The 14754-nt window shown below is 49.3% G+C and overlaps 1 protein-coding gene across 4 annotated transcripts in view; it reads left to right on the top strand.

Moving 5' to 3' along the window:
- MATR3 (matrin 3) overlaps positions 1-14754 on the top strand; it is a 225390-nt gene that overhangs the window by 83815 nt on the left and 126821 nt on the right. For all 4 annotated transcript variants that reach the window (XM_085617886.1, XM_085617885.1, XM_085617887.1 and 1 more), the window contains one exon: positions 14084-14215. In XM_085617886.1, the coding sequence (XP_085474012.1) occupies positions 14084-14215 (132 nt within the window). The remainder of the gene's footprint in view (positions 1-14083; positions 14216-14754) is intronic.

Below are 14754 nucleotides of genomic sequence, written 5' to 3' on the forward strand. Positions count from 1 at the left end.
ATATGGTTACTGCTTTCTATTCATGTTCAAGCATGTGAATCTATGAAAGACACCCCAATACTGGAGAAGAACAATTGTTACTTACCTGTAAACAGGTGGTTCTCCAGTATTGGTGTCTTTCATAGATTCACATGCGACCCTCCCTCCTCCCTTCAGAGGCTTTTCCTCCTCATAAACTATGCATACACTTTGGTGCTACGAAAATCTGAGGTCAGGAACTCTGAGGAGAAGGTTCTGGAGAGGTGCTGACACCTGATTGGCTGTAGTTTGGACCAAGATAATGACAGACTACAAATGTCTTTTTTTCTCTCTCCAGGTATCCCTATGGAGATTTCATATAGGTACATTCTTGGTGTTTTTACACCTGCATAGCTCTATTTATGGGATTATTTATGTATATTATGTATTATATATATTGCTATTTTTATTTACCGTGGGACTCCCACTCCGGGGAATATTCAAGCATGTGAATCTATGAAAGACACCAATACTGGAGAACCACCTGTTTACAGGTAAGTAACAATTGTTCATATGCAACAGATTACTTTTTAGATTACTTTTGTAATTTCAGGCTTGGTCCTAGATCCAGTCCTGGGTCAGTTCTCAGAATCAGCTGTTGAAAGTCGACTTTGGTACTGTAATGATTTTTAACTAATATTTAGCTATTATAAAAGTGAGCACTTTGAAAATATTTCAGAGCAAACAATCAATGATTCCCTATAAAAGGAAATGTAGGTTACAGGTACAATAGGTTATCGTTACTTTTGTAATCCAGTACTGGGTGTCTAGACTCAGTCCTGGGACATTTATCCAAAACAGGTAGGTAATTACGTTTTCAGATGTTATACGATTTTTGAGGAATATTTAGAAATTGCAGAAATCAATGCTTAGAAGAAATTTCACAGAAAAGCAGTCAATGGTTTCCTATGGAAGAAAAATGAGTTAAAGGTAAGTATAGTTGTGGATACTTTTCAGTCAGTGCTGGGCACCAAGATCTAGCACTGGGAGCTCACCTAAGAGCATGTGAGTAAATTCGTTTTTGGTACTCGGCTGATTTTTGGTGAATATTTTGAGTTTTGAAAAGTTCACACTTAGAAGAATTTTCAAGAAAAAGCCAGCCAATGTTACCCTATGAGGAAAATTAAGTTAGCGGTTTAAGGGTAAGTACTCGACTGGCAGAGTTGAAGTTCTGGGCATAGACTCAGGGGTCCCCCAGTGTCAGGTAGGTACAGTCAGTTCACCCTCAGCGGTTTCAGGACGGCCGGGTGCAGAGAGAGTTAGGCCCAATGTTATCCTATGAGGGATAGGGGTGGCCTGGGTTGGTGGCTGCTGTCGGGCAAGCCACACGGCTGTGGGAGCTGGGCTCCTGGTCACTTACTCAGGGCAAGTGGGGAAGTAGGTTAGAGTAGAGTTTTCACTGCCAGGGCCACTCGGGTGGCTGGGTGCAGGGTGCTTTTGAGCAGTCGGGCGCTCAATTGATTTCTATGGGAAATCTCCGGTTTGGAAAAAGACTGCAGGCTCGGGGACGAGGACTCTTCAGGTGCCACCACCACTTCGAGGGGTAAGTTGGGTAGTTGGAGAATAGGTAGGTACCCCGGGATTGGGCACAGAGGGCCGTGGGGCGCCGGGTGCAGGCGTGCCTTTTGATGTCGGAAATCTTACCCTCTTGTTGATCGCGGTTGGGGTGGCACTCTGTTCTGAGGCTGCAAGCTTCTTCAGGATAGTCGAGGGGGGTCCTTGGGTGCCGGACTCGGGGTCACAGTCGCCGTGGGGTCGTCCTCGTGGGTTTAGTTCACTCCGGCACCGGCCAGGCTTGGCGGGTGCAGAGCGGGCTGGGATCGCGGTTCCCGGCTGCTGCCAGGGGTGAAAGTTAGGTTCTGAGTAGAGCCTCTACTCATGGGAGTCCCAGGGGATCAGAGTTCAAAGGTAGCCAGGTCCTCCGGGGTTTCTGAGGTTGCTGGCCACAAGCGATGCCGGGCTTGGAGCAGGAGCAAGTCAGAGGTCGACAAGCCGGTAGGGCTGGGGCCAAAGCAGTTGGTGTCTCCCTCTCCTTTGCAGCTGCAGGGCAGGTCTTTTCTTCTCGCTCTTCTTGTAGTTTCGGAATCTGGAATCTGGGGAAGGAGGGTTCAGGGTGCCCCTAAATACTAGATTTAGGGGCGTTACAGGTAGGTGAAGGCCAGGGGTCAATGGGTCCTTGTCCTGGGGTGGGTTCACCCCCTATCCTGCCCCTCTCCTGTGGGAGGGGGGCAGTAGCCTAATCCTGATAGGGTAGGGCCTCCCATCTTCAAGATGGCGAGAGCCCGGAGATGTGCTTCACCTCGCCTCCCCCACCTGAGGGGTGGGGTGGGCAGGCTGGCACATCCCCTGTCCTTGTATGGGGTTTCCGGCCAAGCTTCCCGCCAGAGTGGGGGGTTGCAGTGGCCTGGGGCAACTCCAAATGGCGGCAGGCCTTTGAAGCTTCCCTTTGCTCGTCCTGGGGGAGGAGATTTATCACCTCACCCAGGATGTGCATTGTTGCAGGCCCGGGAGAGCAGGGGCTCTCCCACCCAGGGGTCCAGCAACGTGTCTGCTGTGTGGCAGCCTGGGCAGCCTCAGAGCAGACGTGGATTGTAGGTTAGTTGTAGGAGGGCATCTCTAAGATGCCCTCTGGGGTGCTTGGTACATTAAATCCCACACTGGCATCAGTGTGGGTTTAATGTGCTGAGAAGTTTGATTCCAAACTTCTCAGTCTTTAGTGTTGCCATTATGGTGCTGTGGAGCTCGTGTTTGACGAGCTCTCAGCACCATGTACTCTTAAATGGCAGCACTGCACTTGCAGTGCCCGGGAATGGACCTGGGTACTGTAGGGGCACAGGGCTCCTGCTCCTGTTCCCACACCATGGGCATAAGGCACCCAGCCAGAGGGGTGATATATGCCTTGGCAGTGTGGGTGTTGGGCATGGCACACAGTGATGTGTGCCATGTCGACTTTGTTCTGTCCTGCACCCAGACACTCAGCCTGCAAAGGCAGTGTGTGTGTGTGTAAGGGTACAGGGCCCCTAAGGGTGGCACAATGAGTGCTGCAGCCCTTAGGGGTCTTCCCTGGGTACCTAGGGTACTATTTACTAGAGGCTGACATGTGGCCAGGGTTTGCCAATTTGGAGTTTGTGTGTTTTAAGGAAGGAACATAGGCCCTGGGCACCTGATTGGCAGGAGTCCAGGGTACACTCATTCAAAGTACATTCAGCAATTTAGCAAAAAGTGGGGGCATACCATGCAAGGAAGAGGGCACTTTCTCACAGTGGGCTTGCTATTCTATTCAGTGCTTATGACTATTGATGAGGATCCCCTGGAAGAGAAGGATAAGTTACTTACCTGTAATCCTAGTTCTCTTCCAGGGGTATCCTCATCAAAGTCATAAGCAACCCACCCGCCTCCCCAGGCAAATGAGAGGACTGTGTAATTAAATATAGAAGAAGTATATCTTTGTGTTTAGGACTACGGGTCCCGCAAAGAACTGACCGAACTGTCACCCCTGAGGCATGATGGGATATTGGAATCGGGGCTGCCTTAAAGGCACGGTGCCAGTCTTTACCTGTACAAGGCTTTTCAGTCTCTATGGTATTGTATTGCAATGCAGCCTGCAGGCTAACAATGTTTTGTGGATCTGTGTTTGGCAGAGTGTTCTTTTCTTTCTCATGAGTTTTACCTCATTAAAAAAGAAAGATTTAGGTGTATTATACCTATGGTGTGTTATTGGATATTTATATCTAAATTGTCTAGCCTACTATGGGGGCTGCATTGGCTTGGAAAAAATAATATATGTTTATACATATACAGAGCTGTGTATATATGTGTTTTTCATATATAACTTTATTATTTCCGGGGTCCCCGCACATGGGCGGGAATGTTCAGTGCTTATGACTTTGAGGATACCCCTGGAAGAGAACTAGGATTACAGGTAAGTAACTTATCCTTATTCCCTATCCCTATGCAGATGACCCCCAACTGCTGCTATCTTTTGACGAGGACAGTTATTTGAACATTTTGCTGAGGGCATGCAAGCCGTATCTGGTTGGATGACAAAAGTTCCTCCAACTGAATGCTGCTAAGACTGAGATCTTATTGTTTGGTACTGCTCAAGCAACTTGGTCCCCTAACTGGTGGGCTGCTATGTTAGGCCCCACACCTACCCTGACACCCATGCCGAAAAATCTGTGCGTCCAACTGGATTACTCTGAGAGACCAAGTCATGGCCACCTCAGGGGCCTGCCACCACACTCATTCTATTGCGTAGAGTGTTCCAGTGACTGCCGTTTGCAGTTTGTAGAACTGATTCAAGCCCTGGTCATTAGCCGACTTGATTATTGTAATGCTCTCTTAGCATTGGCAAACAAATCCCTCTTGAGTAGATTAGATAGTCCAGAATGTTGCCGCGCGGCTGGCTCTCAAAATGCCGCTTCGTACCTCTTCTCGGCCTTTGCTGAGACGGCTTCAGACTTCCAATCCACCAGACAATCAAGTTCAAACTTTGCTGCCTTTCCCATACGGCTCTTAATGGTGTGCGCCCTAGCTATCTGGCTAAAAATCTTATCTCCTGCGCAGACCACTAAGATCTGATTGTAAAGGGCTGCTTGTGGTCCTACGTTAAAGGAAACTACGAACAGGTGGCAAATCATTTGCCTATCCTGCTCCTAAATATTGGAACGCTCTGTCCGAGGTCCTGTGTAAATGCTGCAGTTTTCTTCAGTATAGGAAACTCCTGAAGACTGAATTATTCCAGGACTGATTTTTACTGAACTGTTTTGTACCTCCTCAGCAGCGCTGAGATACCCCTCGGGGGTGATTCCTGCGCTTTATAAATTAAATATAAATTTGTCACTGGTTGACACATTTGAGGATAAAGGGCAGTAAATTTAGTGTTCGAGGCATATGAGCTGCAGATCACACACTAGCATAGTGGATCGCCATCTGGTGTTGGGCTCGGATGCTTGTACGTTGTTGTTGTCTTGGAAGAAGTCTTTATAGTCACGAGATAGGTGACTCCTCACTTGGTCTATAGTGCGCATGGGCATCAACTCCATTCTTAGATTGTTTTTATGTCTGCCATTGGGTTTGGATGCAACTTTTCCGCTCCGGTTGGAATCTCAATTCCAAGCTTCTCGAAGCACAAAATTTACAGAAAAACCATCGAATCAGTCATCTTCGACATAGACCTCATCGGCTCGGTTCCGGAGGTTGATGCGGGCCGCTGGGCCTATCCACGCAATAAGGCCTAAGGCTCATGGAAAGGACGCCTTTCAAAAAATGCCCCCAGTGTGGAGTAAGATTTCCACACAGTGACAATCACAAGGTCTGCAACCTGTGCCTATCACCTGAACACGAGTCCAGCTGTCCAGCCTTTCGATCCATGTGAGAAAGTGGCTTTGTATATACTATTCCTTAATAGGTACAGGGTGTACAGAGTCCACAGTCCCCAGGGGGCTTTTGAGCCTTCGGGCGCATAATTGGTTTCAATGGGAAAGCTCCGGTTTAGAAAAAGACTGCAAGCTCGGGCCGAAGATTTTTCAGGTGCCACCACCACTTCGAGAGGTAAGTTGGGTAGCTGGAGCATAGGCAGGTACCCAGGAGTTGCAGGGGGCCGCAGGGTACTGGGTGCAAGGGTGCCTTTTGGTGTCGGGAAATCTTACCCTCTGTTGATCGCGGTTGGGGGGTGGGGTACCTGGTTCTGAGGCTGCAGGCGTCATCAGGAGCGTTGAGGAAAGTCCTTGGGTGCTGGACTCGGGGTCACAGTCGCCAGGGGGTCGTCCTCGTGGTCTTGGTTCACTCCGGCACAGGCCTGGCTTGGCAAGTGCAGAGTGTGCAGGGTTTGCGGTTCCGGGCTGATGCCAGGGATTAGAAGCTGATTTTGAGTAGAGCCTCTACTCATGGGAGTCCCAGGTGCTTAGAGCCAAAAGGTAGCCAGGTCCTCCGGGGTTTGTGAGGGTGCTAGCCACAAGAGGTGCCGGGTTGTAGCAGGAGCAGTTTCGAGGGTAGACAGGCTGGTAGGGCTGGAGCCAAAGCAGCTGGTGTCTTCCTCTTCCTAGCAGCTGCAGGGCAGCTCTTCTTTCTCTTCTTTGTATTTCGGAATCTGGGGAAGGAAGGTTCAGGGTGCCCCCAAATACTACATTTAGGGGCGTTACAGGTAGGTGCAAATAGGTCTCGCTTTTGGGACCTTATAATTATTTAGTTATGCAAGTGTTGCATGGCTAAACACTTGTAAGGTCCCAACGGCGAGACCTATTGGCTATGCCAATGCTTGGATCTCTTTGTTGACCAATCCCTAACTTCCGCCAGTCTCTCTCCTGTTCCAGTGCAGTTTGCTGCAGATTCCCCTTTGCGCGCTGCATTGCATATTTTCTGTCTTCAGTCTGCAGCCCCTATCTGACCCTTTTCTAGTTTGCTCTTCCTTTGTTCATTTTGTTCTTGCTACCATTTCCATTTGCTTCCTGTCTTGTATCCCAGTGTCTGATCCAGTTGTTCCTTTACTTTCCATCTCCCTGTATCTGCTTGTTTTGCCTGCTCAGTGCATTGTCTCGTTACTTTTACATTCCAATCTTGCTTGCTACAGTTCCTAGTATCCCCGTGCTTGTCCTAACATATTTAGTCTACAGCCTTGCCCTACCTACGTTGTTTCGTATCATTGTTCTTATATTGTCTTTTTCATTCTCCAGTTTTTCCTAGACTCCTTTTTAGGTCTCGCCTGACCCAACGCATGTGCTGCTCTGGCGAGAATTATTGAGAGGGCTCCAAAAAGTGCTACCAGGCCCGCCTAGAGCTACAGTGCATGTGCGCGGGCGCCCGTGCTTTAACGCGATGCCGTATGGCCGCTTTGCATAGCCAATAGGTCTCGCTTTTGGGACCTTAGAAGTATTTAGTTATGCAACTGTTGCATAGCTAAACACTTATAAGGTCCCAAAGGCGAGACCTATTGGCTATGCCAATGCTTGTTCTTTTATTTAATTGGGTTATTCAGTTGCACATAATGTCGTTTAGGTTATATACATGGTAACAAATGTTTGTACTTTTTATTATAACTTTTCAAAATGGTTCGTAGCAGCCACAATGCTCTACAACATAGCTTGGAAACATTGACTAAGCCAATAGCTCTGGCTAAACCCTCATAAGGTCCCAAAGGCAAGACTTATTGGCTATGCCAATGGTTTTGCAGCGTGAATCTTTCTGGATTCACTATGCTGTGCATTATTCCGCGATCTTGTGGTTGGGTCCGGATTCGTAGTCTTTTCTTTTTTTTTTTTTTTTTTTTTTTTTGTAGCCCAGGTGGGCGTCGACGTCCACCATTTGGTGCACCTCCCGTGACGTCGTCGTGCTTCCTGCGGAAGTCCCACCTTTGGGGCGCCATCTTCAGATTCTTTTTTCCGCCGTTGGGTCTGGATCGTCATCGGGAAACTCCAGAAATTCACTCGGAGGAAGAAGGAAGAAAAGCGAGTTTCATCGATAGAATCAAGAGAAGACATCAGGAATAGAACAGATTTCATCAGGAGCGCGAAGAAAGAGGACCAGCGAGCCTTTTCTTCGACAGCCTTGGAGAATGCACGCTCAGAGACCCTGAGCGAAATGGACAAGACGCCATTCAAGTTCTGCCCAAACTGCCACCACAAGTTCGCGCAGAAAGACCAGCATCCGGTCTGCAACCTCTGCCTACCGGTGTATCACCAGAGGATCGACTGCAACGCCTGCTCAGCCTTCGCGCCGAAGACACTCAGGGTGAGAGAGAGGCAGAGAAGAGCCAACGCCAACATGGATGGCAAAGGGAAACCCCCGACACTCTACGAGCTGGGCCTCGACACGGACGACGAGGACAACGTCGCCGAGACAGCCGAAAACTTCACGGTCGTAGAGACCGACAAGAAAAAAGAAGACGAGGTAAGAGAATCGTCGAGCGCAAATCAAAAAACACCTCAAACACGAGGGTGACTCGAGGAAAACAAGGTCCACGAAGGGAGCCCCGGCGCCGAAAACTTCGACGTCCAAAGGGGGGACTTCGGACAAAAGGCCCAGCGGATCCTTGCAAAAGGACTCCCTGGTGCAGAAAGACGCCGAAAGGCAAGGGTCGTCAAAATCATCCCATGAAACGGGCCGATCGACGCAGAAAGAACGTTCGACGTCGACGCAAGTTTCATCGAAAAGACCCGCGGTCGACGCCGAAAGTATCTCCGAAATGGAGAAAAAGAAGAGGCGGCTCGAGGCCGAAATGGAGAACATCCTTCAAAGGAAGAAGGAGTTCGACGCCAGGATGAAGGAATTCAAGATTCCAACGGTTTCATCGGCGGACGTCGTCGAGGTCGAAGACGAGTTCGACGCCGAAGGGCTGACAAGGGATCTCGAAGAAGAGGAGCCCTATTATGAGGAAGAAGCCGAGGAAGAAGACCAACAGTCGTTCTTCGAATCGGCGGCATCTACCAGCAACGACGTCGAATGGCACGATCTCGACACCGAAAACCCGGAGGAGCCCGTGGACACGTACCCCTCGAGGCCTTCGCCACCCGACGACATCGGGGTATACAATATGGTGGTGAAGAGCGCAGCACTGGCCTTCGGCGTCAAACTCGACGAGGAGAGGCCGAAAGCCGATTTTCTCGTCGAAACACTGCTCCCCATCCAGACTAGGAGTCAGTTCCTCCCCATGCTACAAAGCGTGATGAACCAGGGGAGAGAAGCCTTCAAGGAGCCTGCCACCTGCAGGTCGATCACGCCCAGGACAGAGAAGAAATATAAGCACTCCTCCCTGGACCCACCTTACATCAAGGGTAGCGTCACCGCAGACTCCATCATAGCCTCCACGGCCAGGAGAAGGGCCAACGTTCCAGCAACTTCGGGACCGCCTCCGGATAAAGAGAGCAGGAGGATCGACCTCACAGGCAGAAAGGTCGAGAGGAACGCCGCAATGCACTGGCGCATGGCGAATTCGAATGCACTCCTCAATAGACACCAATACCAACACTGGGATGAGATGGGGGGAGCTAGTAAAGCACCTCCCCGAAGAATACCGCCAGAGAGCCTCTCACCTGGTAGATGAAGGCAAGAACATCGCCAACTCCTGTATAAAAACGGCGTTGGATGGGGCAGAGACTTCAGCAAGACTCATGGCCATAGGGGTCACAGAGAGGAGGCATGCATGGCTAAGAATCTCGGGATTCAAACCGGAAGTGCAGAACAACATCCTTGGCACCCCCTTCAACGGAGAGACACTGTTCGGAGCAACGGTGGACGAAAAGCTCACCCAGCTCAAGAAGGAAAACGAGACAGCGAGGTCCATGGGAGCCCTACAGCTGAGGGGGATGAGACGAGGTAATCCCTCGAGGAGACCCTACGGTAGGGGTGCAAGCCAGCAAGGGACATCGCACCAGGCGTTCCAACAAGGTCAGCAGGGCGAAGGTCACGGACAAAGTCAGCAGAAGCAAAGCTGGCAATATCAACCTCGGGGCCAGTCCTTTCGCGGGAGAGGGAACGGACGTGGCCAAAGGAGGAGAGGGGGCGATCAGCCCTCCTCGAAGTGACTCAGCACGCAAGAAGACGCCTACCCTCGTCAGGTCCCCAAGGGTGAGGCGCAAAAAAGTGGCATCAGGGGGAAGAGAAGATTCAGGAGCCTACGAGCATACGTCACCAGTAGGCGGAAGGCTGAGGTTCTACCTTCAGGAGTGGCGGCGTATAACCACAGACAAGTGGATACGGAACATCGTGCAGTACGGATACTGCGTAGACTTGGAGAAAAGACCTCCAAACAGGAAACCGAAGGGAAGACAGAGATCGGCCCAAGAACTGGCAATACTCAGAGAAGAAACGCGGAAACTCCTACAAAAGGGAGCCATAGAGGCAGTGCCGTTCGGGGAACGCAACAAAGGGGTCTACTCAAACTACTTCGTGGTTCCGAAGGTAGACGGAGACCTCAGACCCATACTGGACCTCCGTTACCTAAACAAGTTCATAAGAACGCAAAGGTTCAAAATGACTTCACTGCAGGAGGTACTGCCACAGATAAGAGAAGGGGACTTCATGGTCACCGTGGACCTCAAGGATGCCTACCTTCACATCCCAATAAACAGAAGGCACAAGGGCCTTCTAAGATTCAACATCGAACAGGAACACTACCAGTTCACAACCCTGGCCTTCGGATTAAAATCAGCGCCAAGGGTCTTTACAAAATGCCTGTCGGCGGTAGCGGCACACCTACGAAAGCAGGGCATACACGTATACCCATACTTGGACGACTGGCTGGTCAAGGTAAACTCACGCGAGAAGTGCGAGAGGCACGCAAAACGCGTAACAGACACCCTCACAAATCTGGGATTTTCCATCCACTGGGGAAAATCATCGCTGGAACCGGAACAGGTAAAGATTTTCCTGGGGGCAAAGATCAACTCCCTCAACAGTACAGTAGTGCCCAGCGACAGGAGGACAGATGCCCTACTGAAGGAGACGCAGCTCTACCAGAAGGGGCGAGCTCTGACAGTGAGGGCGGTGAGCAAGATGATGGGGATGATGGCGTCCTGTATCCAGCTGGTGCCGAATGTACGCCTGCACATGAGACCATTCCAGGAATGGCTGCAACAGCAATGGTCACAAGCAAACGGAAGTTGGGAGGATCTAGTGGTTGTTACGCACGCAGTGCAGGAGGAGATAACTTGGTGGAACAGAGACAACATAACGGGGAGAAGCCTGACACCACCAAGCCCAACAGTGACCATTACCACGGACGCATCGCAGAAGGGATGGGGAGCGCACATGGACAACCTCAGAGTGAGGGGTCTATGGGCTCCAGCAGACGCGGTCCGCCACATCAACTACCTCGAGTTGAAAACGATACTGCTAGCCCTGAAGGCATTCCAGAGACACCTGTGCGGCCAGAGGGTGTTGGTACAGACAGACAACACCACGGCGATGTTCTACATCAACAAACAAGGGGGGACACAGTCGTTTCCCCTCTCATCCCTAGCTCAGGAGATTTGGAGATGGGCCATACCTCTCAAGATAGATCTACTGGCAATTCACCTACCAGGGAAGGACAATGTGGAGGCAGACTGGCTGAGCAGGCAGACGTCAGCATCGCACGAGTGGGAGCTCAATGGCCAGGAAACGGAGAAAATCTTCCGGAGATGGGGGACTCCCACAATAGACCTATTTGCAACACGCCACAATGCAAAATGCCAAAGCTTCGCGTCCAGGCAACCAGATCAGCAATCCAAGGGAAATGCCCTATGGATAAGCTGGTGGAGGACATTTGCCTACGCCTTTCCACCGATACCCCTGTTGCACAGAGTGCTCGACAAGTGCAGAACCAGCAACATGACTCTGATCCTGGTGGCCCCACAGTGGGCGAGGCAGACATGGTTCTCACAGATTCAAGAAATGGCGCAAGGCAATCCGTACAGGTTCGAGAGGAGAAAAGACCTGCTCTCAATGCAAAACGGGGAGGTCCTGCACCCAGAGCCAGAGACCCTCAACCTAGCAGCATGGCTCCTGAAGACCTAGAGTTCGCACACCTAAGGTTACCTCAGAGCACTATGCGAGTGCTACGGGAGGCAAGGAAACCTACTACAAGAAAGTGCTACAGCGCAAAGTGGAAGAGATTCACGGTGTGGTGCAGGAAAAAGGGCCTGCAAAACAGAATGACAAGAGACTCAACTGTGCTGAGGTACCTCACACACCTTCTAAAGAGTAACCTCTGCTCGAGCTCCCTAAGGGTGCACCTAGCAGCGATCGTTGCCTACACCAGAGGTGAGAAGGGTGGAAGTTTCTTCAGCTCGCAGGTGGTGAAGAGATTCATGGAGGGAGCCAAAAGATTGGCATCCCCGAAAAGGTTGCCGCCGCCGGCATGGAATTTAAACGTGGTTCTGACGGAGCTCATGAAGGCGCCGTTTGAACCCATTCACAAGGCCAATCTACAAATGTTGACGATGAAAACTGCCTTTCTAGTGGCCATAACCTCACTACGCAGGGTGAGCGAGCTTCAAGCACTAACGCTACAGGAGCCCTACATTCAAATTCACAAGGACAGGGTAGTCCTGAGGACGGACCCACACTTCATGCCCAAGGTAGTGTCGGCGTTCCACATGAATCAGAGTATCCAGATACCGAGTTTCTTCCAAAACCCGACTACAAACTCAGAAAAGGCCCTGCACACCCTCGATGCCAGAAGAGCGGTGATGCACTACATTGAAAGAACCAAGGAACTCAGGAAGTCGAAGCAGCTGTTTGTGTCCTTTGCTACTAGCTTCATGGGTAGACCAGTGACCAAGGGCACCATCGCTAGGTGGATTGCCCTCACTATTCAATTCTGTCACAAACAGGCTGGACAGGAGCTAACGGAGGGGCCCCAAGCTCACTCCACAAGGAAGAAGGGGGCCACAGTTGCCTTCCTGGCAAACACGCCCATCCAAGACATTTGTCTCGCAGCAACTTGGGCATCTGTGCACACGTTCACAAAGCACTACTGCGTGGACATTCAAATGAATAAGGAAGCACAGGTCGGACAGAAGGTGCTACAACACATTTTCAACGACCAGCGATCATCTTCCACCCAGCCACCACAAAAATAGGAAAACCGCTACAAAGTCTATGCACAGCATAGTGAATCCAGAAAGATTCACGCTGCAAAACGAAAAGTTTCTTACCTGTCGGTGTAGTTTTGCAGCTTGAAGATCTTTCTGGATTCACTAGCGAACCCACCCACCTCCGCCAGGAAGATGAGGCTGGAGGAAGAGGGGGTGAAATGGATAGGATCAAATAAGTGGATACGTACAGAAATATGGACAAAAGGATTAATCAATCGCCTAGGGTTAAAGAACAAAAAAAAAAAAAAAAAACAGGGAAAAAAGAACCCGAAGATGGCGCCCCAAAGGTGGGACTTCCGCAGGAAGCACGACGACGTCACGGGAGGTGCACCAAATGGTGGACGTCGACGCCCACCTGGGCTACAAAAAAAACAAAAAAAAAACAAAGAAAAGACTACGAATCCGGACCCAACCACAAGATCGCGGAATAATGCACAGCATAGTGAATCCAGAAAGATCTTCAAGCTGCAAAACTACACCGACAGGTAAGAAACTTTTCGTTTTTAGACATTTGATAAAAACCCTTCGCGTTCAAATTTCCCAAATCAATTCATAGTCATGGTATTCATGAGCTGTAGAAGCCACAAAGGCAATGTTATCCTTGTTTCTGTGTAACGGACGTTGCTCTCTTACAGGAAGGTGAATAGTCAGAATGCTGGATATAATTGCGTTTTTTGCATATACCAGAGTGTCTGAATCATGACCCTCCAGAAATACTTAAGGCAATTGACCATTCTGAGAGTTGGTAACTCATAGTGGTAGTAGCAATGGAGGTACAGAGGGCTTTCTAGAATGGCAATGGCAGACAACAAGGAGGGATTGAGACATTCCTTGAAAAGAGTAAACTATTACAAGGAAGCTCCTTACTTTAGCCAGGTCACCCCTGGAAACAAATGTACTTGTACTGGAAATCAGCGCAGAAACTAACCAGCAATAAAACGATGCTGTTAAATATGCACAGCACTAAAAGCTGTGCTGAACCATGGGGATCCCTTACTCCCCGTTCCTGTTATAGGGAGGCCAGAACATATTTAGATATTCAGCGAAACGACTAGGCACTGCCATGAAGTGTTCATTGGATACGTACCTGCGACATCTTGAGGCAGTATATACTAAAATGCAAATCCACCCAGGCTCCATCATAAGGTTGATGTCTTAATACACGCAAACACAAGAACTGCCTCCTGCCATTTAAAGATTTTTTGGCGTAAATGTGGAGCCGCTATGATGTACGAATTTGTATGCATACACTACCTAACCCTTGGCAAAATCATTTGCATTGTGTTATAGCCACGAACTGGATGGCAGGGCTATTTAACCACAAAATGCAAAGCTTTCATAGGATGTCAGCAGTTTTCCATGCTCGTATTTTTGTGGTTAGCTTAGAAGAACTTCTCAAATAAGGATAAATTGTTTTTCTCTTATTTACATTTGCAACTGCCTCATGTTAATTTCAAGCCTAATGTTTGATGTGAATGGCTTTCTTGCAGGCATTTATTGAAATGGAGAAAAGGGAAGATGCCCTTGCTATGGTTGAGTACTGTGAAGAGAATCCCCTTTGGTTTCAGAACAAAAGCGTGAAAGTGGACCTTTCTGAAAAGTACAAGACCCTTGTGCTTCGGGTAAGTGATTTGGGACAGGACAGTTAACTTAAGTAACACTTAAGCTTGCTTTTTATTTTATCAGCTTATTGAAGTGTTTTGGTTCTATTAAATGTTGGCTGGAGTTCTAGACTGCTGGGTTTCTGGGTGCCCACTGCCATCTGTTTGAGTATACAATTAGAGCAGGTGGTCTCCAAACTTTTCTGTAGTGAAAACTGCTTCTGATTAGTGAAAATGGTGAGGTCAACAACCCACAAATTGTTACCAGACGCCCCCGTGCCCAGCTTTATTAACTTTAAGCCTCATGTCCATAGAGACAGATTCTATGGTTTGAACTAAATACTTTGACTAGAGGCTCTATGACAGGGCTACAATGTCGGTGATAGTGTGGTCTTTGATCATGTATGAACATGTGTGCATATGACTGGAATGTGTATGGGTGCCTGAGAGCCAGTCGTGTGTACTTGTGGCACAGAATATACCGTTCGCCATATGTGGCACCATTAACATGTATAACACAAACCTACGACCATTTTTTTATGGGAGAAATTTCAAATGCG

This window comes from Triturus cristatus, chromosome 7 (genome assembly GCF_964204655.1).
Source record: "Triturus cristatus chromosome 7, aTriCri1.1, whole genome shotgun sequence".
NCBI classification, from domain to species: domain Eukaryota; kingdom Metazoa; phylum Chordata; class Amphibia; order Caudata; family Salamandridae; genus Triturus; species Triturus cristatus.